The sequence below is a fragment of the Durio zibethinus genome, chromosome 15 (assembly GCF_047325235.1).
Source record: "Durio zibethinus cultivar Kanyao isolate XHJ-2024 chromosome 15, ASM4732523v1, whole genome shotgun sequence".
Classification (NCBI taxonomy): Eukaryota; Viridiplantae; Streptophyta; class Magnoliopsida; order Malvales; family Malvaceae; genus Durio; species Durio zibethinus.
Window position 1 is genome coordinate 17508376 of NC_143176.1, and position 25597 is coordinate 17533972.

Consider the following 25597-nt stretch of genomic DNA (forward strand, 5'->3'; position numbering starts at 1 on the left):
TATAAATTATTTTCTCACTTCATTCATAAGCATGATCCATCATTTATATAGCAAAAACATAAAATAATCACATGCTTGATCCTATTTTCATATATTAAAAATAAAAAAAATAAAACATTTACTAATTTAGAAACATAGTAAAAACACAAAATAATCATATGCTTGATCTTATTTTCATATATCAAAAATAAAGAAATAAAACATTTACTAATTTAGAAATATACATATAAACATAGGTTCGAAAACAAGTAAAGTGTGTGTTCTACTTACCTCCTTTCAATTTCATCACTTAGTTTTTCTCTCAAAATAATTAATAGCCTGTTCAAGATCATTTCAACATATCAAAAATTAATCAACTCTTTTTGAGACCATAAATGTTGAAACAACTAAGTTATACAAAAGTTAACTCAATTAACTAATACTGGCAGCCTAACCTTTTTCTATTAAAATGACCATATCTCAAAATATCCAAATTGGAATTAAGATATCTTTAATGCATTAGAAACTAGACTCGATAAGCTTTCTAACCATATATGATCCACCACACAATTCCTTGTAGATTAATTATAATAAACTTTGCAATCCACTTTATATGCTACTACCAGATAGCATATATACCTTCTAATAAAAATTACATATTTATTCATAGGAGACTCCAAATTCAATTTGCTTATTTCATTAGAAAGACTTAATAAGCTTTTCAAAATGTAGCTCAATTCTTAATTCCTTGTATAAAATTTAAAGTAATTTTCGTAATTCAACCCTAATGATACTGTCATACAACCTAATATCCTTAAGTAAAAATTAGATAACTCTTTATAGAAAACTCGGATTTAACTTTCATTTGTTTCATTAGAAAGTAGATCCAACGTGTTTTCCAATGATATATAAGTCATAGCATTATCTAATCCTTTAGTATAAAATATTATTTTAATTTATTGTTGTAAATAATAGCATCTTATTCAAAAATAAATATTTTCCTTTAACCTTTACAAATCTAAATCCCTACTTTTAGCTTTTAAAATTCACTCAATAATCATCATTATATCTTAATCACATGAAGTAAATAAAACCCAATAATTTACCCAAATCAATCATGAAGATTAATGAAATATTTCATACTTTTTCTTGATTTTTTCTCTTAGAACGTCAATTCCAAATAATAGCAATTAACGTAAGATATTTCTTAAATAAAAAATGGCATATACTCACTTTTAGGAAATTAACTTGATTGTAGCTTTTAATTTCGAATCTCCAACTTGATTTTTCATTGTCTCTAACCTTAAGAAAGATGAGGAAAAAAAACTCTTATTTCTTTTCTGTTTCATAATAACGAAGTTTTCTTTCATTTAATATATCAACCTCTTTTTTTTTTACTAATTAAGCTTTTAAAAAACTGATAGACTTTGGTATTAGTCTAGCCCAATTATCATTTAGGCTAGGTATTACAAATATAATTATTATTATTTTTCAAAATATAAAAGTTCCATTGTGAACAATTGTAATAACATAAAATATATTGTCCAAAATTATTTTATAATTTTTTTGTATATAATAAGTGAACATAAAAAAAATCAAAATCCACAACTAATTCAACTCATAATTATTCATATCTAAAGTCTAAACTCCATTCCATTATTACTTACCATCATTGTTATTATTGGTAATAAGCTCATTTCCATTTTCATTTCTACCTTATGGCTTTCAAATAAAAAGAAAAAAAAAATAGTTTGAATAAACAAACGAATGAGATTTTATCTTAATAATAAAGAAAAGGTCAAAATCTAAAGATTTTATATTTAAGTCTCACTGTATATATTTAGTTTAATTTATGTTGGTTGGTTAATTTTTTTATTTAATTCATTAATTTTTCAAAAGATAAAAAGTATTTTCATAAAGAAGAAACAAATAGATGAAACCCAAATCCATCTAAAAGTTGAAGAAAAGCCCAAATGCCTAAAGGCGGAAACCAAAAGGCCAATTTCATTCATTCAAAAATCCTATTAGAGTCCCAGCCCAAAACCCACGACAAAATTTTCCATCACTGTTTTCTCTTCCTTCTCAAAAATACTTCCCTTTCTATTTAAATTTCTCTCTTCCCCTTTTCCAAACAAATCCAAATCTAGACCCCTTCAAAACAGAAAGCCTCGTACTTTTTTCCCTTCAATGGACTCTCTCCAAGCCACTTACAAAGACGAAGACGACGAAGAAACCGTCCCCCAACCATCACCTTCCACCGGTCCGCCACCACGGCAACCACCAATCACTGGCGATCCTCAATACGATGCTATACTTGGAGATGACGTCCGACCCACGAAAGAAATTGAACCCCAAAACGACATCACCACCAGCAAACTCAAAACCACCCATCTTGCAGCGGCTTCCTCTGATTCCATCTCCGAAGAAGATCCCACCACCACCACAACAACAACAGCTTCTGATGACGCCCAAAACCCTGCTATAGTTCCCCGAAACGACGACGAATTCGACGACGATGAAGAAGAACCTCCACCCAAAAAGCAAAAACAACTTTCCTCCTTAACAACTCCTCCCCAATACTCTAATTCAGTTCCCATAATCAACGATGATAACCCCACCGCAGCCGCAGTGGAAAACAACAACAATAACGGCAATGCCCGATCAAATCCTTCCCCTGCAACGAAAACAACGACTGCAAAGAAGTCTAAGAAGAAAAACAATAATGTTTGGGTGACGAAAACGTCACGAAAAGGGAAAAAGAAGAGCAAAGTGAATAACCAGAATGCTGGGAATGCGGAAGACACAGTTTTGATCGCCCCTGTTCCAAGATTCCCTGACAAAGGGGACGATACCCCGGATATGAAAATATGTCTTTCCAAGGTTTATAAGGCAGAAAAAGTGGAGTTAAGTGAGGATAGGATGAGTGCAGGGAGCACAAAGGGGTATAGAATGGTTAGAGCCACAAGAGGGGTGGTGGAAGGAGCTTGGTACTTTGAAATTAAGGTGGTGAAGTTGGGGGAGACGGGGCATACACGGCTCGGGTGGTCTACTGAGAAAGGGGACTTGCAGGCTCCAGTAGGCTATGATGGCAATAGCTTTGGGTACAGAGATATTGATGGGAGTAAGGTGCATAAAGCTTTGAGAGAGAAGTATGGAGAAGAAGGGTATAAGGAAGGGGATGTTATTGGGTTTTATATAAATTTACCAGAAGGTGGGTCCTTTGCTCCCAAGCCGCCCCATTTGGTTTGGTATAAAGGACAGAGGTATGTGTGCGCCCCTGATGCGAAGGAGGAGCCGCCTAAAGTAGTGCTTGGTAAGTTTTTGCTAGTGTTCTGATTAAAGCTTGCTCTTTCCTCATTGTATTTGAATGGATTGGATATGTGTGCTGGTTTTATGTTTATTCCTCTTATTCTTTTTACCATGTCTTTTACCGTTTTTATGTATGCTCTGTTTTGATAATATCTTAGAAGGGAAAGCCGCATTGTACTTACAGAAAAGAAAGTGGTCACTTCCTTGTTATTAATTTAGTAGGTGACATTAGAAAAATGGAAAAAAAAGGTCCAACACATTGCATTTTTAGGGATGGTGCTTTTGATGATTAAGAGTGCAGATTGCATTTTTAGGGATGGTACTTCTGATGCTTAAGAGTCCAGAAAAAATTGATCCCAGTCCCATTATGCATTCATGCATCTATTAAACTTAGTTATTGATTCTATCATTTGTTCTTTTGCATGATTGTCTTCATGTTTTTGAATCCACTTTCCTTTCCAATTTTCTTTCAAGCTGGCACTTTTTTGGTTGCCTTGAAATTCGATAGTTTCCAGAATAATCATCTACTTAATGACAAGTTGAGCATATGAAAGATTTAAGATACATTTATTAATCAATTTTAGAAGTCAGTATATGCACTTTCAAATATTATTACCTGTTTGTGGCATAGGACTGTTATTGAAATGCTTTTTTTTTCAAGGCTTTATTGATAATGGTGGCCAAATTAATGGTTTAAAGTTGCAAAATATTTGCCGTCTAGAGTCTCTGTTAGTAGAGATGACAGTTCTTGGTTTAGTTTGAGTAAATGAGTGAGCATTGAACAGACAACTTGAATCTTAACTTTATTTTTCCGGTAGGAATTGGATTTTGACATGGCTATAGATTTGGTTAGGCTTTAAAGGTGGCATTTGTGCGGCTCCTGAAGTTGATTTCATTAATGTAAAATTTGTAGTTCATAGCTTACTAGAAACACCTGAAGATAGTTCACTGAGTAATTGAAACATTTGGGAAGCATTTTGATTTGGAAAATAGAGAAAATGATGTATATAGTTTGATAGAATGACATTTTTCATACTTGTCCCATAAAGATTGAAGTGCTTTTTGCTAAATTTTAAAATTAATGCTGAGAAATTAAGTGTCACAATTTTTGTATTGTATATTTTGAGTATTGTAAAAAGCAATTGATATGTTGCTAAAACGTAATGCCTGAATGAATGGGTTTGAATTTTGCAAAAGACATATCTACTATTTCTAGAGAATTTACATATAGTAAGTGTTGGAAGTTTGACAAATAAAAGGGAGTTGGAAGATGGGATAGAAGAAATTTTATCAGCAATGTAGCAAATAAAAATTTTAAAATAAACTTTATTGAATAAATTAAGCAGTTTTTGGCTACTCAATATTTGTAATAGTTTTTCTGTTGAAATCATTGTATTAAATGATTCTGAAAATGAGTAATAAAACATCTTCGAAAAATTAAACCATTTTAAAATTGAAATTTCCAATAAATTAAACTTTTAAATAATACTTAATGAAACAACACTGCAGACTCCAAAAATAGATTCCATAAGCTAATAACATCAGTTACAGTTAGCCAATTTTGAATTAATCAGAATTTAACCAAATTCCTTACACAAGATTTGGTAGGAAGGAAAATGGAGGGAAGGGGAAAAGGTGAGAAATGGGAAGGGAAGGAAAGGTAGTTTGTTTTTCCCTCCTCATGTTTGGTATAGGTGATGAAAATTGGAAGGAAAGAAAATATATGAGGGTTGCAAATAAAATGATTAATTTTAGCTAAATGAGTGTTATCCTTCCATAGGTGGAAAATGATTGGATTTTGAAGGAATGGAAATGTGTAAATCTTTCTATTTTCTTTTCCTTTTCTCATTTCCTTCCTACTCGATGATGGAAGATAATCTTTTGGTCAACCTTCCTTCCCATTTCCTCTTTCCCTCCCAGTAAACAAAGTGTCACTCCTAAAATTTGAAGAAAACATAAGTAGATAAAAGATATGCCATACATTGTGTATTTGTTTTTTCTAATGTCTTATTTAATTTATCAATATTCTTTGGTTGTTGTTATGGCAAGTTTCATTTCTTGAAGGGTGTAAGGATCATTTGCTGATTAGTTACTTTGAATTTTTGAAATTCAATTAATGTTGACAAATTATGCTCAAATTCATCCAATTATGCTACTCTTGCACTCCATGTGATTGCTAATGTTTCAAAATTAAAATTTTCTTGCAAAAGTAATGACAGCACACACTCAATCTGTTAAAAAGTATCAACATAGACAAAAGTGATTGACAAAGATATTGACGGAACTAGATATTATTGAGTGGCATTAATGTGGAAAAGAATCAAATCACAAAATTTTAGGTTGGTAGTTTCTTAAACTGAATTCTTAATTAAATAATTCTAAAAATATCTCTCTTTTCGGGAGTTTTCTTTTCTTACTTGAAATTAAAAATTGAAAATAATCTTTATTTGATATATAAATGAATAATAATCATTTTCAATCTTTTTAGTGATAAGTAAATACGTACTACTATTTTATTAAGATAACTTGTCCCCTTGGTTACATGCAACCAATGTTATCCTTTCATCATCTCCTTTCCCCTTTCTCATGGCATCAAATCCAGAAAACTTGTTTTCATTTTTTCCCCCCATCCCCTTTAATCATGCTTCTTCATGTGAACCATGCAATCCAATGTGATTTATTTGAGTTGTTGTAGCTTGTGGTTTTTATGTTGTAAAAGCTGCCATCTTTTCCTGCTATATAGATTTGCAGCAATGGTTTCTGCCTTTTGGGAAACCTATGACCTAACCGTTAGAGGCAGTGAGGAAGCAAGTGAGAAAAGCCAAATAAGTTGTTGTTGCTGGGTACCAAGAGAAAAAAAATGAGCAGTGGTTAAGAAAGGTTTTTGTATGAGTTGGTTTGTAATTTGGTCAAAACAGTGAGGCCATTGAGGACATTTCAAGATAAGTTTTTTTTCAGCCTTTCCTTTCTCTCTGTCTCCCTGATTTGGGGGAATTGAAAAGTTGGGGGGAGGGAGGTTAACATGAACATGGAGGGATACTGGCATTCCCTCCCTTTCCCTCCTAATTTTAGTCTGACTTCAATAAGGGGAAGGTTTTGCACTTTCCCCTCCTTTCCTTTCTTTTCCCTCCCATCTTCCTCAATCCAAATACACTGTAAGGTCTGACCCAAACAAGGGGAAGGTTTCCCACTTTCCCCTCATTTCCTTTCTTTTCCCTTCCATCTTCTCCAATCCAGATACACTGTAAGGTTCTCTAATTATTGAATTAAGGAAAAGGCTTCTCAATAGTAGAGGCTGTTTACTATAAGCTTTGATCCTATTCTCCCCAAACAATATTCATCGGTCACTCCAGTGAACAAACTGTAATTTAGGTCTTTGATTATTATGAAAAGATATAGCAAGAAATGAGTACTTAAGCAGGATTCTGAGAAGTGACGTATGGAAAGTTTGTGCAGTGCAATTTTTATGGGTTGTATTTATATGATCCCATTGGACGTTGCAGTATTCTACCCTCACATAAATCATGTGGAAGATTTGAACAAAAATGTCTGATTATAACACCATTGAATTCTGTTCCGTGATTTTGGTTAAAGATTTTGGATTCTGGCTTTTATATGATCATTGCATGGGTTGCTAGGCTCTTCCCTTTTGGCGCTTTTTCTACGGTATAAAGCATGCCATAATGGGTAAACTTAGAACAATTAGTATAAAGTCTAACTTGAAGCTATCTGAACCTCTCTTATTGGTTGTGCTTCGTTTTTCCTGCTAAACCTGGTCCTGATAATATTTCCAAGTGAACTTTTTATAAAGCATTTTATAAAAAATTAGATTGTTTGTTCAAACCTGGCATTTTAGTAAAAGTCTGGCATGTTGCGACTATATCATGCAGCTTTTAACTTGCATAACCTGTGTCGGTAGGCTAGAGGAAAGACTTTAGTCTGGCACTGAATTCTAGCTGCTATGCTTGAAATGAAATAGATTCATTTTTTAACTAACTTGCCACTGAAATGACTTTATTCTGTGTTTGATGAGGACTTGTCGAGACTATTTACAGTTAGCTATAATGCTGCTTTTCACACGGTATGCTTGAAGTTTCATTATTCACTGTCAAAAAATGTTGACTTTTCATGCAGGAAGTGAAATTTCTTTTTTCAAAAATGGGGTATGCCAAGGAGTTGCTTTCAAGGATTTGTATGGTGGTCGTTACTATCCTGCTGCTTCAATGTATACTCTTCCGCATCAGCCAAACTGTGAGGTGAAGTTCAACTTTGGCCCAGACTTTGAATGCTTCCCAGAGGAGTTTGATGGACGTCCTCTTCCCAGGCCCCTGGCTGAAGTTCCTTATCATGGGTTTGAAAACCGAGTCGGAAATGGTGTATCCAATGAGAAGAAACAGTTGTGAGCTTGCAGCACAGACTAAAACCATTGTGAAGTGCCTGCTAATTTTGAGAGACCATGTCATTAGATTGTAATTTAATTATTTACTCTTGAAATTAGGACTGATAAGTTGATTGATTAGTTCTGTAAACTCTGATTTTTCTTTTAAGGAGAGAAAGAAAGATTAATTTCCTGCTTGCAACACCTAAATCTGCTGCATAAGCTGATCCATATCTTGATATCATTTTATTTATTTTTGTCTTGCTTGTATATCTTGATATGATTTTTCAATAAAGTGCAAGAATATTTTTGACTTCCGGCTAATGACCTCCTTTTTCTTATGTTGAATGCATTTAATGTGATTTAGCTCCTTTTCTGAAAGATTTTGCGTGGATGTCTTTGTGAAATTCTTGATTTTGCATTTTCTACTTTATCTACACAGGATTCCAGCAAAATCTTCCTAAGTTATGGCTTGTATGTGCCACTGGAAATTTCCCTTTGGTTGCAGTCTTCTAGTTTCTCAATTTCACCTTGATTTTGTTGATGCACCTTTTCTATTGATAGAGTGGAAGTTTTGGGTTCTGCTTCTTTAAACTGAGTAAAGCCGTTTGTTTGCAGCAGGAGGCAATTATGCAGATCTTGAAAAATTAAAATGGTAGTAATTATTTAGCTTGTGAAGTGTACTAATCTTCCTCAAACATTGAACTATGATCTTTTTGCTTTTGCTTGTTACTGTTTTGCAGTTCCTGGTAGGATAGAAGGACTTCCTGGTGATTGCAATTATTGGAACTGTCACCTGACAGGTAAATTTTGATTCCCAATTAAATATGTGCTTTGCTGAAAGTGCCAAGATGTTCCAGAGGCAGCAGAACATATATAAATTATGAATCAAGGAAAATGATCAGGTTGGCCTTATTGCCTTTTGGGTGAAATTCTCTAATAAGCTACTTGTTCTTATTTCCTGAATTCCAATTCTATTGGTTATATGACTTTAAAGAGGAGGTGATTTGATAGCTAAACTGTATTTGAAATCTTTTATGGTGAAATGCTATGTTATTAACAATTGAGTAATCATTTGCTTATGTTGCTTGCTTTTGTTTTTACTTTTAAATATAGAAAGCAGTTTTGGCTGTGAAGCTAATTGCTTATTATTCTAAATCTGAAATTGCATATAGTTGATCTCGTAGGCCCAAGTCACCTTGCTTCTGCAAAATTGCTTGGCTTATTGGAATGAATAGAACAAGGCGGAATCAAGAAATTCTAGGACTTGCTGTTTGAATCAGCCAATAATCTTCCATCCGTTTTACTCTTTCGTTATGCCTTTTGTTTCATTGTTAGTTTAAAGGGTCATTTAATTCTACAACTGGTAGAGTAAGAAATCAAATGCTACCATGCTTTGTAGGATAAGAGAGGTACTGACGATAAATAACAATATCGGACTCTATGTGTTTAGTAATTGAAATGGGTATAATTTAAATTTCTTAATAAGGATCCATTGGATAGCAAGTTTGGTGCGAGCAATCATGATAATTTTAGTTTCAAAGCTAATATTTAAGTTATTGCAATTAAAAAACTCGTAGTTGGACTTAAGGTTGCATAACCACCCCATGATGAGCAGTGCATTGATTTGCTCGCCCCTAATGCAGGCGATACGCTCTTTGCCTTTAACTGGTCGGATTGTTCCTCCGGTGTTATTACTTTGAAAAAATTAAAAGCGTTATTACTTTGAAAAAAATTAAATTGCTTAAAGCAAATTTATGTTTGTATACATTAACATGTGATAACATCATAGGATTTCAGTTCTATTGTATCGTCATTCAGGATTAAAGTAATAATTAATAAGGATAGTCGAGGCATTCGTACTTTAAAATCAGATGTGAAATTTTGGATTTTGGATTTATGAAAGATAAACATTGCTTCATATTTTTTAATTTACTTAATACATTCAATTTAAAGTTACATATCTAGTTTCTTTGTTGTCTTACTCTTATTTTTTGCTTTGTGTAAGAGATATTTTCTTAACATGTTCAACAAGTATTTTCTTTTTGGTACATATAAATAACATGACCTGAGATTAGAATGTCATTTGATAATCACTTGAGTATCTATAACAAAATTCTCATGTTATAGTTGCATAAGTGGTGCTTTGACTTGAGGTCACTATTTAGCTTGTATAACAAATGTTATATTTTGATATAACTCCTACATGATTCTAAGCAAGGATGCTCAATAGGCTGGATATTGGGTATAACATGAATCATATGAAGATGGAGGAGTGATTGAGATAGAATTCATCAACCTGAGTGATCAAAATATCTCATTATTCTTGAGAATGATTAATTCATGAAATATTTGAACAAAGTAGAATGAAGTTTGGAATATATTCAAAGATCATTTGAAAAGCTAATAGTTTTGACATTCAAAAATTTTGTGGTTGGATGTGTATAAAGTAGACACTAATCCAAGTTATAGTTTCATCAAGATATAATTATGAAAGAAATGAATTTTACTAAGAAACTATGAACAGATAAGTTAGTCAAATTTGTTTGACTTTTTCTAATATGTAGTGATCACGACACATTATTATATGTTAATTTTAATCTATAAATATGTATTGTTTAATTAAAAAATTAATGATGAATGCAAAAAAGTTTAATTCATCTGATCCTAATTAAAAAAAGATTAAAATATTCATATTTATTTCTAACATAAGAAGAATCTAACGAGTCACACTCAATTAGAAATATTAAGTGAAAAATTAAAATGAACAATTCAAGTTAAGTTAGACTTGATTGAAATAAAGTTTGAAACTTTAGGTACTTAATTAACAGGATTAAAAATTTAAAGGATCAATTTATAAATTAACGAAATATAACTCTCTTAGAAATAAAATGGTTAATATTATTAATGAGTCTAAACTCTAGTGAAATATTTAATATGATTTTTAAATTTAAAAAATTTTTAATATGATACTTGAACTATGAATTTATTCATTAATATGATACTTAGAGGATTGTTTGTCCATCACATTTCAAAATTTTAAGCTAGCCATGTTAGATGTGAGCATTACATTAGTTAACATATTTATAGTTCATATATTATATTAGAAAATTTTAAAGTTTAAGTATTATATTAAATATTTTATTATAATTTAAGAATTATTCATGATATTAACTCAAAATAAAATTGCCGAAATTACTTCATTTATTTAAAGAATATAAAAAGTCATCCTTTTATGTAGATGAAATTGAATGATAAATCATAATAAAACATAAGAGGCAATTCTTAGCGAGCATTAATTATTATCTTCTTTTGAGGTTTTCTAATTATTTTTTCATGTAATATCATTAAGAAGCTAGATAATTGGATAGTTGAAGGTAGGTTACAACTTAACTAGAAGTTTTTTGAAGAATTTATCCTATTGGAATCTACAAAGAGCGTTAGGTAAAATTCAAATTTTCTTCATGTGCTAGAAACTTGTGTAAAGCAATATTATTGCATGATTCAATTGATTGGAAGTTAAAATTTGAAATTTCCACTACCTACACTTTGATAGACATCGATCTTGCATGATTAATTGCTAACAATATTAACGTATGTTTGGGCATCTCTACTTTATGGTGGTGTAGAATAGTCTTTGAGTTAGAAGATTATAGCACAAAATATATAACTTCAATAAAAAAAAAAAGTCAATGTTTATGATGTAAAATATAATATTTTATTATTAATTTCTTAGGTTGCCATATCATTTTAATATTTATTTCATAAGATTCATAATTATTTTTGCTTTAAATTTTGTTTCACCTAGTGAAATGGAAGAGGTGTGTGTTTGATTCCATCTTTCCAGTCTCGGATGATTCTTATCACCTGTTGTAAAATTCGTGTACTACATATTTTTTCCCCTCTGGACAAGAGGTAAGATACTAAAGACTTGAAACAGAGTTAGATGTTAATTCAACCGTAATTTATGAAATTTCAAAGGTGACATATAAGTGTTTACTGCATTCAATGTGCCTTACCAGTGATTGTTTTTCTGGATTGTATAGCGGTAAATGGTGTTTGGATGGTTTGGCTGATTTGTAGGAACAAATGAAGAAATCAAGGTGAAAATGAAAAAGAAAATAACAAAGGTCAGATCGATCAAATGTAGTGCTCAAGAAGAAAAAAAATGGATGTAGCCTATAAAATGTTCATCCAAATTCCTAAGTATTGCACTCGTACGCTAGCATCTTATAAACTGTGTATCAACTGTTGGCTAGATACTGATGTCCTGCAAATTTTGTGGGAATGGCAATCTACACTTGTAGAACACAATTAGAAAGGAACAAATGATAGAAAATAATAGAATTGTAGGTAAAGAACAACCCAAAAATCGATAAAGAATCCTATTTATCCATCCTGGGAACTTCTAAACTACATTCTAATTAGCACTTTTGTAATCCATGCATTAACACTGCAACAACAGAATGATATTACATATAACGGTATCATTAGATGTTATAATAAAGTGCAATGTTGGACCATCTGCTACAAATATAAAGGAGTGCCTTTGAAGAAGCACTTGAAAAATAAAGCTGATATAGCTAATTTCTCAAGTAATGTTATTATCATCCCTTTCCCTTGTTTCTGTAATCAAATCAGAGCAAGAAGATTACTAGAATTCTTTTTGTTTGTTGATTCTAGTGAATTGGAGAGTTAAGACCCTCTTGAGAAGACAGTGAATGAAGAACTTGGTGCCTCTTGGATGGGAAGGCCAATGTTTTCCTGAAAGAAGGTCTTTTTTCGAGATGATGTATAGTTCGCTTCGCATAAAGACTTTGAAATAAAGGTGAGACTCTCTCCTTGAACTTGAGAATGACAAAGAAAAGAAATCTGTAAGCTATCAAAATCACTATAACAGCTGCTAAATCCCACCACTTTGAATGTTCCAGCCGAATGCCAAGCATGGTTGTGAGGACAACATCACCTTTCAGTTTTGGACCACCAGGTATGAAGCCATCAAATTCAAGCCCCACCATATCGTTCTTGTATGCTCCCTGCATTCTCATTTTACAGAAAGTCAATTGAAATTGTTTGATTGAGACATTGTTATATTCGGGCTCTAAGCTGCTATGCTGCATTTCCCATGCATAATTTTAACTCTTGTAGCCCGTTGCCTTGGATTACAAGGTAAACCTTTTCGGATGGAAGACTAATTTTGGGATTTAGGAGTGCAGCACCCAAACTAATTTTCTGGAACCTTTTCTTCTTTAAAGTGGTTACACAAGCTCCTAGAAAAAATGAGGTTTTTTTTTTTTTTCTTTTATTTATATCTTTTAGCAGGATTTGAGGTACTGTATCAGCAGATAATCCGATTATGTTTCCTTTGAGTCCACAAAAGTATCAACTTAGCTGACATTTCATGCCCTAGACATAATGCAAATGAAACATGGACTAGTATAATCTTGGCTTGTGCTGTTGAGCTTGCTTTTTCTCATGTTTTTATTATAAACTACTGCAATAATATTTGTCAGTTAACCTGTGTTCAGTAAAGTTTTATTTCTTGGTCTAAAAATAAGAATGTTCTCCCCCGTGGGAATCTGTTTTTCCCTTATCTTTTTTCTTTTTTTTTCTGGTTTAAAATTGAATTAAATATCTATTGAATTACCTGTAATGCCCATGCACCATAGTTGATATATGAAACAGGGTAACGCCAGAATATCTTAGGGAGATCAGGCAGCAATCGGAAATACCCGGCTGTCATCATCATTACACCCTGTGTGAAAAAAGATTTCTGATGATTATAAACACATGAAATGCATTAAGACATTAATGGACGAGCTCTTATAAAATTTCTTAAATTACAGTTCTTACTATATAACCAGCTCCAATTATGACTCCCATCATGAAGTTGGGAACTACTGATGCTATCATCATCATGCAGCTCTCTACAGTTGCAATGGAGCTTATAAGATCAAGAGAGACATATGTAAAATGTGAAATTCCTGGACGGAATTTCACCATGTAATAGGTAATTGATGCTGTAGCAAGGGTCATCACAGTCAAGAATGGAAATGAAGAGAGGAAATTTGAGAGTATATAAACAGCAATCCCGTAATGTCCATTGCGCCTTTCTCGATAGAAAACCTATTTTAGAACACCAAAAACAGAAAAAAAAAAAAGGGTTATCAAAGGCTTAGTAACGTTATTCTCATGCTTGCGTAGAAAGCCTCTGCTTACTTGGATTCCTTACCTTAAGTTCTTCAATGAAGGATGGGAAGCCTCCTATAGACATGAATGTCATGAAACCTGCTATGAAACCGGCACAGGCCCCACGAGCTAAGATTGCATTGTAGTTTGTTCCAATATTGAAAAAAATAGTGCCAACACAAATAGATAAGGCTACATAGATTGCTATCCTTAACCAGTAATACCCCAAATCCCTAGACATGTTTACAAAGGACCTCTGTGTCAATGTTGATAGTTGCTTCAACCATTTTGCTTCACTACCATGTTTTTTTTCAATCATGAGTCCCTCCTGAAATACAAATAAGTAAAATCTAAGGAACTCTTCATGTCATATTCTATCTATTTGACATATTTAAGCCAGTTATGAGTAAACAATAGGCTTTGAGAAGGAAACTCATGTTAATCAGTCTATTTAACTTTGGCTGTCTAACAAATCCGAAGGGCATAGGTAGATGATAAAAACCAGTACATCTTAGTAGATGTTTTATGACTAAGTTTGAAATGCTTACAATGGTTGAGATTTCTTGAATTCTTGCTCTTGCCTTTGCCGCATAATCTGAGCTTCTGTATTTCTTAACAAGCAATTCTTTTATCTGTGCTGCTGGTAAGTTTGTCGAAGGATCTAATGCAGTTTGAAATTCCTGCAGTCCATAAATGAGAAATATTCTTAACCATGACAATATTGAGATTAATCAATTGCAGAATCAAAAACGAAATTTCTAATTGGACTTTGCTGGATAATGTAAGCTCCTACAGTTTCACTTTGAAATAATTGGAACTATGTTTTATTTTGAAAATCTATGTGGCTCAAAATGAAGAATATTAATTGGAAAAAAATTCAAGCTTCTAAGACCAACAGAAGTTAATTATAGGGTTTTTGCATGGCCTGGGACCTTGGTTTAATGTTCCTGTTCCTTATTTAATATGAAACTGTCTTACAAAATTGAGATACCATACTGCATTGTTTTGTAGCATGTTAAATCAAGTGAAAATTTTTTTCATAAAATTCAAGGAAACCAAGTGACTGCTAAATTGGAAAATTACTATGTTGCTCTCTTTGAAAAATGAAAAAAGAAAAAAAGAGAAAATGCTACAACATTCATACAGATATTCTATGAGATCCCTTCAGAGCCTCTGCAACAATGTCAAAATCTGAATTTATGCAGCGAAGGAAGTGATCTGAAGGATTTCTCCGACTTGGACATGGAAATCCTGCTTCAGCAAAGAACTGCAAAAATAAACTTTGTAAGTAGAAATGAACAAATTTATTTTCCATGATATACTTTTAATGTGATGCAACACTATTATCTAGGAACAAGTTTGATGAGATTGTCAAGATATTTAAGTTTCTATCATGCATATAGGAAAATATGTATTATTTCATACCTTTGCAGCCATTTCTGCCTCTCCGAAATAAACTTGTTCTCCACTAGAGAGTAAAAACAGGTCATCAAAAAGTAAGAATACTTCACTACTTGGCTGATGGATTGAAGAGATGACAGTTCTGCCATCACGGCCAACATTCCTAAGAGTTTGTATCACAAAAAAGGCTGAGGCACTGTCTAGGCCACTTGTAGGTTCATCAAGAAACAAGAGATGAGGTCTTGTGAGGATTTCGAGTGCAATACTTAGTCTTTTTTTCTCCCCACCACTTACACCCCGTAGGTGCCAGTTTCCAATAAGCCGATCAGCACACTCTTGGAGGCCCATCTCAGTGATTGTTTCCTCCACAATGCCATCAATGTCTTTACTGGTCATTGATGATGGAAGCCTCAAATGAGCAGAGTAAGTTATGGTTTCTCTTACAGTTAGAGTTCCCAAAAGTATGTCCTCTTGAGTCACATAAGCCTGAATTTTCAGAACAGACAACTCTTTAGTGAAGAGCCATGCCATATGAATAGTTGGATTCATTGCTATATTGTTCTTCCCGCACGGAATCCCAAATTTTTTGGGGCAATTCAATTTCTCACATATATATATATATATATATAATTTTATTATTACGATTTTCATGTCAATTTAAAATGATATGTTGGGTACTTACAACACCTCCGTAGTCTAGCCTCTTCTTTCCATTAAGAAGAACATTTCCAGTCATGACAACATTTCCAGAGAGTCTACCTGCATAAATTTCAAAGATTATTTTAAGAACATTTCCAATCATGACAACATTTCTAGAGAGTCTACCTGCCTAAATTTCAAAGATTATCTTGATGTCCAACGTTATCTAAATCTATTGCTGTTTACGTGAGAAATCCTCTACTATATGGATGCAGAAAGGGAAAAGGCAGAGTGAATTGACTAGATGGGTGGATAAATCATTATTCATTTACCATATTCTTGAATTTAGAATTCTCATAAAGATGGAAAAATAACAATGAGGGTTGTTGACAGCAACCAATATCTATTCCTGATTTGTTGACAGAAATCAGGATCTATTTCTTTATTTGTTGGGATCTATTTTGCTGGTCATTACTTAATTTTATTTGTTTTTATGTTTAAATAATTGTTTCCTGTTTTTATGGATTATTCTATAAATATTGGTGTCTCTATATATTTAAGAATTCTCTCTCAATAAAAGTAAGAGAACATTATTTTTTTTTATTTCTGCTTACATGGTGTCAGAGCAAGGTTTGCTCTTGTTCCTTTTTCTTTTCTAATTGCTAAAACAGTCAAAATTGGTATCTCTCTCTCAAGTGGATCAGAGGTGACTTCTAAACTAATTATCTCTCGAGAGTGGATTAGAGGTGACCTCTGAACCAATTACTGCTCTTATTCCAAAGTGCACAATTGCACAAATAGGTAAATTATCTCTTTGCTTTGGGTGCAAAATCAGATTTTAGGCAATTTTGGAGTGTCCGACCATATAAGTGGATGCCATGAAATGTTTTCAACATATAATTCATGTCCTGGAAACCTAAAGATACATATTGCTAAAAGATCACTATCCTCTATTGCTTAAAAAGGAAACATTAACGTCTCTAATATGACACTATTTTTAGTCTTGCATATTCGTAATTTAGCATGTAATTTAGTGTCTATTGGTAAATTGACAAAAGACTTGAATTGTGTGGCTAAATTCCATCTTTCGTATTATGAGTTTTAGGATTTGCTTTTAAAGAGAATCATTGGCAATGTTAAGAAGCATAAAGGCTTGTACTATCTTGAGGAACCTTAATAAGTGAATAAACAAATTTTGGCCTTAAGTGGTGAATCTATTTCTGTTTCTAGTGAAATTATGTTATAGCACAATAGATTAGAACATCTTAGTTTTTCATATCTAAAAACTCTTTTTCCTTCTCTTTTAAAAATAAAGATATCCATTCCTTTCATTGTGAAACCTGTGACTTTAACAATCACACTCATGTTCTTTATCCTAATCATCCATATAGATTTTCTAAACCTTTTTATTTAGCTCATAGTGACATTTGCAGACCTTCGTGAGAAAATAACACAACTAGAACTAGGTGGTTCACAACTTTTATAGATGATCACACATGAGCTTGTTAGGTTTATTTATTCAAGGGTCTGATGTTAAGACAATTTTTTAGCAATTTTACAAAATGATTCAAAAACAATTTCAAGCTCAAATCCAAATTTTTTACACAAACAATGGGAGGAAACACTTCAAATTATTTCTTAGTGATTATCTAAAAGAAAATGGGATTTTTCACCAAAATTCTTGTATTAACACCTCTCAACAAAATGGGGTTGCAAAACGTAAGTCATCTATTAGAAGTTGCTCATGCTATCATGTTTCCCATAATGTTCATAAGTTTTTTTGGGGAAACAATCTTATACTTGATCAATAGTCTTCCTAGTAGTGTTCTCGATTTCAAAGCACCATTGAACATGTTACTGGATTGCTATCCATAAACTAGGTTGTTTACTTTTTTACCACAAAAAGTCTTTGGTTACACGTCTTTTGTTCACAACAAAAATCTATCCTGTGGGAAACTAGAACCTAGAGCTATAAAATGTATATTTATTAGGTACTCTTTTACTCAAAAGAGGTATAAATGTTATTTTCTATCCACAAAACAAACATTTGTCTCATTAGATGTCACATTTTTTTAAAATCAACCATTTTACCCAAAACCAACTCTTCAAGGAAAGATACTAGGTGAAGATACGCTTTAAGATTTTTTTATTCCACTGCTTATAACATTAGCTATTCCTATTGTGTCACCAATAGAAGTTAAGCTAGAAACAGGGATAGATTTATCTATCTTTAGTCCTCAACAAAAAACAAAACTTCGTGTTTATTCACGACGTAAACCATAACCTCAAGAAGACAAACTTTTATGCCCTAGTAGCATTGTCAAGAATCTAATTTGCAAGCAAATTCTGAATCAAAAAATGCTGAACCTACACATCATCGCCAGCGAATATTGATCTACTAGTAAATTCTGAATCAAAAAGTGTTGTGTTTATCGTATCATTACTAGTGAGTACTCTATCTGACGATCTAGACATATCTATAGCACTCAGGATAGGTGTAAGATCTTGTACTCAACACCTGTTGTCCAATTATCTATCCTACAGTGGTTTGTCTACAGCATTTCATGCCTTGATAGAAAAGATTGAGGTAACTCAAATCCCGCAAAATATTTATAAAGCTCTAAAAATCCTAAAATTGGAAGATGCTATACTTGAAGATATAAGAGCACTAAATATGAACGAGATTTAGGATGTTGTGAAGTTACATAGAGATCAAACACTAGTTGGATGCAAGTGGGTGTTTATTATTAAGTATAATTTAGATGGTAGAATAAAGAGACACAAGGCCTGCCTAGTTGCGAAAAGATTTACTCAAACTTTTGGAGTATACTACACTAAAACTTTTGCTCCAATTGCTAAATTGAATACTATAAGGGTATTACTTTCACTAGCTACTAATCTTGATTGGCTATTACTCTAGATGGATGTTAAGAATGCCTTTCTTAATGGGAAGTTAGATGAAGAAGTTTATATGGACTTACCTTTTGGTTTTGAAGAAGGAAACAATGACAGGAAGGTATGTAAACTAAAGAATTCTCTTTATGGTTTAAAACATTCACTAAAGGCTTGGTTTGATCGCTTTGCAAAGTTAGTAAGAAGACGTGGATTCAACCAAAGACAAATAGATCATACTTTTTTTCTCAAACACTTACAACATGAAAAAAGACTATTTTGATCATTTATGTTGATATTATATTGATAGGTGATGATACTAAAGAGATAGAGCAACTAAAGAAAATTCTTGAAAAAGAATTTGAGTTTAAGGATCTTGGACAATTAAAATACTTTTTAGGGATGAAAGTTGCGAGGAGTAGGGGTGAGTAAATGGTCGGTTCGATTAGTTTAGTTTGAAAAAATCAATAACCAACTTAACCGACTTTCATTTAACAAATAACCGAACCGACCGAATATTATTAAATAATCGACCATAACCGAACTGATTAAAATCGGTTCGATCGGTTCGGTTAAATAATCGATTTTTTTTATAATTTTTCTTCCTATTATTAATAATTATTTAACCACAAATTCAACTTAATAAAATTTAAACTTTAATATCATTCAAACTAAATTACTAAAAAATTTAATAATTTCAACAATATTTTACAAAAAAAAAATAAAAATATTTATCTCAATTTTTTTTATTTTTAATTATTAGAGTCGATTAATTCGGTTAATACGGTTATCAATTTTAAAAATTGAAAACCGACCAAATTAATCAATTTAACCGATTTAAAAAATCGATTATAACTAAAACCAAATAAATCAAACCGATTCAACCGAATTCGCTCGATTTCGGTCGATCTAGTCGGTTCAAACCGACTTTTGCTCACCCCTAGCGAGGAGCAAGAATGGTATTGTTATTTTTCAAAAGAAATATACAATTGATCTCTTGAAATAAACTGGTATGCTTGGTTGTAAACCAGTTGATACACCTATAGATCCTAATGTGAAGTTTGGAAAAAAAAAAAAGAAGGAATTCCAATAGATGGGGAGAGATACCAACGATTGGTTAGAAGGTTGATCTACTTGTGTCATATAAGACCTGATATAACCTTTGTAGTTATTTTAATGAGTCAATATATGCAATCTTCATTTAAGGAGCATCTTAAAGCTATGTATCAAATCTTAAAGTATTTAAAGAACATACAGGTAAAAGGTTGTTATTTAAGAAAAATGAATAAAAAAATGTGAAAGCATTTACAAATGCAAACTAGGCAAGATCAATTGAAGATAAAAGATCTACTTCTGGGCATTGTATGAAGATTTAAGGTAATGTTGTCACATTGAAGAGAGAGAAACAATCTGTTGTTGCTCGAAGCAATGTAGATGCAGAATTTAAAACCCTTGCACAAGGAATTTGTGTACCTATTTGGCTGAATAAACTTTTAAAAGAGTTGAAAATATCGACAAAATATCTTATAAAGTTGTATTGCGCTAATAAGACTGCTATAAGTATTGCTTATAATCCAGTGCATCATGATCAAATAAAACATATGAAAGTTAATAGACATTTTATCAAAGAGAATATTGATATGGGAGTCATCTGTATGGCTTATGTCCCTACAAAGCAACAAGTAGTAGACATTTTAACAAAGGAGCTACCTAAACCAAACTTTGAGATACTTGTTGACAAGCTGAAAATGATAAATATCTATTCTCTAACTTGAAGGGGAGTGCTGACAACAATCAAGATCTATTCTTGATTTGTTGACAACAATCAGGATTTATTTTCGGATTTGTTAGGATTTATTTTCCTGATCATTACTTATTTTTGTTTGTTTCTATATTTAGATGATTATGTCATTTTTATGGATTTTTCTGTACATGTTGGTTCCTATATATTTGAGAATTATCTCTCAATAAAAGTAAGAGAACATTGTTTCTTTATTTATGCTTACAAGGATGAATTCTAATATTATGATTAATATGACAATCACTGGTAAACCCATGCCTTAAATAATGGGGAGGATGCATCTATAGCCATTTCAAGTCCAAATGAATGTAATTAGGGTTGCAATTATCCCCACTTATGTCAAGATGTATTTAGCATAGTCCTTATGTCACATGACCATTGTCCTTTTCTTGTATAATCAATCTATTAGAATGCGCAAGGCCAATGCTTATATACCCAGTGATCTTTCCTTTCTTATCTGGCGGAGGAATGAAGCACTACGTCTACTCCTTTTGGAGCCATGATATTTACTTGGAGATCGAGCATGAAATGGGATGGGGATGATGTTTCCTTTTCATATTGACATAACAATTGTAGTGATCTAGGCATCGGGTGCAACTGCAGCCTTCAGCAACCTAAGCCATTTTTTTGACTAAGTAAATTCTTTGTTAGCCAAATTTTTGTCAGCCAAATTTATTGCTGTAGCTGAAGCAAGAAATTAATAGGTAGCAGGATTGATAGTGATAGCCGTTTTAATGGCCTATCTTTGGGTAGTTAGATCAGCTATAACATTTTCTCAAGTTGTTTCCATCTTGTTCAACCAAGAGTAAATTAAAATATTACGATCCAATACGATTAGGAGAACAGGAATCCCTTGTGGGTAGAAACTGAGAGTGGCTGTAGGAGGGGAATTTTGGTTTAAATTCAAACGAGTGTCTAGTTTGAAGTACATCCCAAACTACATTTTTGGCTCTATTTTGCGCCTAGCCTTTTACATAGACTTAGAGAAGAGGGAGATGTGAAATTTCATTCTCATAAAAGATTCTTAGAAGCTCTGAAATTTTTTTTCAGCATTTAATTCAACAGTTTGAACATGTATTCTCAGTTCCAAGAAGAGCGAGGATTGAATCTCCCTTTCGTCGCAAAATGGGAAAACACACCTATAACGTCATGGATGCGTACTAATTAAGAAGCTAGGGCCACAAAAACCTAGCGGGATGAATCCCCCGTGGTAAGACAAGGTCATTAATCTCCTTGCCCATATGCTATCATTAATACAACCATAGGACACCAATTACAATTTACAATCATTGGAACAAATACAGGTTTCCTGTTAGTCTCATTTGAATTAATTTCACCTTAATTTCATACCACTTTCTCATGGAATAAAGCCAAGAACACTCAAAGAAAGAGAAAGAGTCTTAATAATAAATTTAAAATTTAATTCAGTTGATTTATATAATCATTTTTAATAAAATATTTGGTATGAGGTAATTTATCTGAAAAGCACGTTGATGTGCATTCAATAATTACATTGCTTTATTTTGTACCAATTTAAAAATCTTATGTGACAATGATCTTAAATTATTAAGGTCATAAGATTACTACCTAAGGGGGTGATATGATTTTCAACCTAATGTATAAAACAGTTTTATCATCATGAGATAGTAATTTTAATATTATTTTTAGACTAATTTACTTAGATAAAAGATGTACTTAACACTGTTTTAGAAAAATGATTAGAAAATTCAAAAGTTTATTTTTTAATAATTTATTTTATAAAAACGTTTTTTATTATAATTGAACAAATATTTATTTATTATAAAAATAATGAAATTATTTAATAATTTTTTACAAATTATTTTTCATCAAAACTAATTTATATTTTATAGTTTTAAATAAAATAAAATTTAACTATTTTATATATTATCAATTCAATAAGTATTAATTTTTTATTTTTTTAAAGATATTTTGGATATTTTATATTTTATGATCTATTTTTTCATATAATACCAAATTCAGTGATTTAAAATCACTAATAATTTATAATATTATAACAAACATAATAATCTATAATAATCTAAAATCATTGGCAATCAAATTAGCTTGGTATTCTTATTACCATGATAATTAGATCATCACGGTGATCTTGAAAATATACCAAATACTACCTAAGAGGTAAAGTCCAATAAATCTAAATTTTAAATTCCAACATTTATAACATTTTTCTATGATCCCTTTTTGTAATAAAAATAAAAATAAAAAACTAATAATGGCCTTTTCTCAACTACCGAAAGTATGGATTTATGAAGGCAAAAGATTGCAGCACTCATGCATTTGGCTCAATAGTAGTTTGTTTGTATCTCTTTGCTCAAAGCTAAGCTCAAATCCCATCTTCAAATTTGGTGTTAGCTACGCTCAAATCCCATCTTCAAATTTTTTGTTTAAGTAGGGGCATATATGCGTGAATCGCGATAGGTACTAAGAGAGAGGCCAAACCTGCTAATGCATCGAGTAGAGTGGATTTTCCAGACCCAGATGGACCCATGATAGCCACGATCCTACCAGGTTCAGCACACCCATTTAGTCCATTAAGCAATCTCCTAGTAGGTCCATTACCAAAGTTTGGCAGCACCACCGTCAAATCTTCCCACACCAATAACATTTGCCCTTCATCTCTTCCTGATCTCGGCAAGCCTTCCTGATGAGGTTGTGCACCATTATCAACGCTGGCTCCACCACCTGCACCGCCATTCACCTTCTCTATCTCCACCTCAGCCATAAAATATTTGTTAAAAGGACATGTGCAAAGAAACAATGCTGCATATGTAGCGGGAGAAAGGAAAAAGCCAAGCAGCAACAATTCTATTCTTTTGTTCAATGATTGTCAGAAACAGATATTTGGCACTGGGAGCCAGGTTGTTTGGAAAGTAGCTTTGTCACCAAACCTCAATGAAGAAAAGAAGTAAGAGAGAGAGAGAGAGAGAGAGAGAGAGAGAGAGAGAGAGAAATTAGTGAATACAAAAAATAAATGGTCTGGTTCTCTGCTAGGTCGCTACCGTATGTTTGATCAGTAACAGTGAAGTGAATGGCATCAACTATGATCACCAAAACCTAACCCAATGTGCTTTCTTAAATAATAAATAGAGATGTGGCAAGGAAGATGAGATCAGTCAGAAGAGAATTAAATGTGTAGTAAATATTTAGGGTTTCAATTCAATTACATTTTTATTGCGGTGAATTGGAAACTATCATTGAGTTTAAATACTAATTTTAATAAAATTTATTTAATATAAATTTTTTATTTATAATTATAATAATTTTTTTAATTTTATTAAAATCAATCTTTTCATTCATTTAAATAAAATCTTATATGAGAAACCGACGCTGACATGATACGTTGATAAATTGCTGAACATACGTTACAAAATTCAATTTTTGATCATTTAAAAAAAAATCATTTTTAGAATGATTATCTTTCATTTTTAAGACGCTGCTCGTGCAAACTTAAAGGAATAATTGCATAGTAAATATCATAGAATATATTTTGGATTTTGCTGATAGTGGAGCAGTGTCTTTTGTTTCAAAAATAAAAAATATTTCAAAAATCAACAATTTACTTGTTAACTATTGTTTAGAATTAGGATAAATTGATTTTCCTCTCTTAGTTTAATCCCCGCACTAACCCCTTTTGAAACTAAAAAATAAATAAATAAATAAATTTGTCTTTTTATTATAATTTAATATTGAATTTTATGGTTATTACTTTCGATTTGTTGATTTTAAAATAAAAAAATTAAATATTTTGTGTTCATGCATTTAAATGATAAATTTTATCGCTTTACTTTTAATTTTGTTGAATGAAAAGTAATAAAATTAAAATAATTCATAGAATATTGTATGATACAAATGATAAATTTTCATAAATTTTATTATTTTATGTTAAAAATTAACTAAATTAGAAATGCAATGAAAAATTTTAACAAAATTAAAATCTAGAGACAAATTCAATATTAACCCATGTAAAATTTATTTTATTCTTCTATTGTTTTTAATGTTGAAATAATTTTGATTAAAAAAAAGTATTGTTAAGATAATATTTAAGAAAAAATTTTATAATTTTTTAAATTTGGTGAAAACATTCTAACCAATACATAATTTTTTTTTTATAATGATGTCTATATATATATATATATATATACTTCCATTACCTGATAACCCTTGATATAACATTAGGAGAATCGTTAACAAATTGTTTTTTTTTTTCGGTGTTTAAGGTAAATATTTTAGGTTTTTCTTAGAATAGTTTAGTAAGTATTTGACGTACTGCAGGTGAAATAAATTTGTGCAGGAATATTAATTCTTGCAGTCATAAGTCACTTATCACCGACTCCTCGAGCCAACCATACTCCGGCGGCTTCACTCTCGAAGCAGTGTTGCATGTAGGCTGCTGATTTAGATTTAGGATTTTTTTATGATCAATTATAATATATATATATATATTTTTATTTTCATAGAAAAAGTGTTTATGAAGAAATTTAGATGTTTAAGAAAATTTTTTTTCATTTTTTTTATTTTAAAAATATTTGTAAATATTTCAATTCTAAAGTAAGATTTATCCGGACTTTGCATGTATATTTGAATTATTTTATTGCATTGTGCTAAAGTTATAATCGAATCAAATATAAAAATATAAAGTTATATTTGTGATTTATTTATTTATTTTTAAAAGTGTTTAAGTTTGATTTATATTAAATAAAAAATTTTATTTTATTTACTTGAGTTTGATTAATTTAATTGATAAAATATTTACGTTTGATTTATATTTAATTTAATTAAGTCTTTATTTGAATTTTATCATATATTAGGTGCAATGTGATTAAATTTATTATACTATCAATTAAATTTAAATATTAATTTCAATAAAATTAAATCAACATAATTTTTCATTAAATTTTTTTAATCATAATTACAATAATTTTTTTTAATTATAGTTACAATAATTATTTTTTTTTTTAATTTCATTGCTA

At 31.4% G+C, this 25597-nt stretch overlaps 2 protein-coding genes across 2 annotated transcripts; one reads left to right on the plus strand and one right to left on the minus strand.

Annotated features, from left to right (window-relative positions):
- The first annotated feature begins 2051 nt into the window (after window positions 1-2051).
- Window positions 2052-7876, plus strand: LOC149514724 (protein TRAUCO-like). Its single transcript, XM_089744647.1, has 2 exons — window positions 2052-3292; window positions 7423-7876. Exons 1-2 carry the CDS (start codon window positions 2167-2169, stop codon window positions 7689-7691), a joined length of 1395 nt encoding a protein of 464 aa, XP_089600773.1. The 5' UTR covers window positions 2052-2166; the 3' UTR covers window positions 7692-7876.
- A 3901-nt stretch (window positions 7877-11777) lies between these two features.
- Window positions 11778-23683, minus strand: LOC111301160 (ABC transporter G family member 13). The gene is made up of 9 exons (XM_089744648.1): window positions 23067-23683; window positions 15939-16015; window positions 15281-15742; window positions 15000-15122; window positions 14404-14535; window positions 13899-14183; window positions 13520-13792; window positions 13314-13421; window positions 11778-12702 (listed from the first exon to the last, which is right to left on the minus strand). The coding sequence occupies exons 1-9, from the start codon at window positions 23347-23349 to the stop codon at window positions 12346-12348; spliced, it is 2100 nt and encodes a 699-aa protein (XP_089600774.1). The 5' UTR covers window positions 23350-23683; the 3' UTR covers window positions 11778-12345.
- Window positions 23684-25597: the final 1914 nt, after the last annotated feature.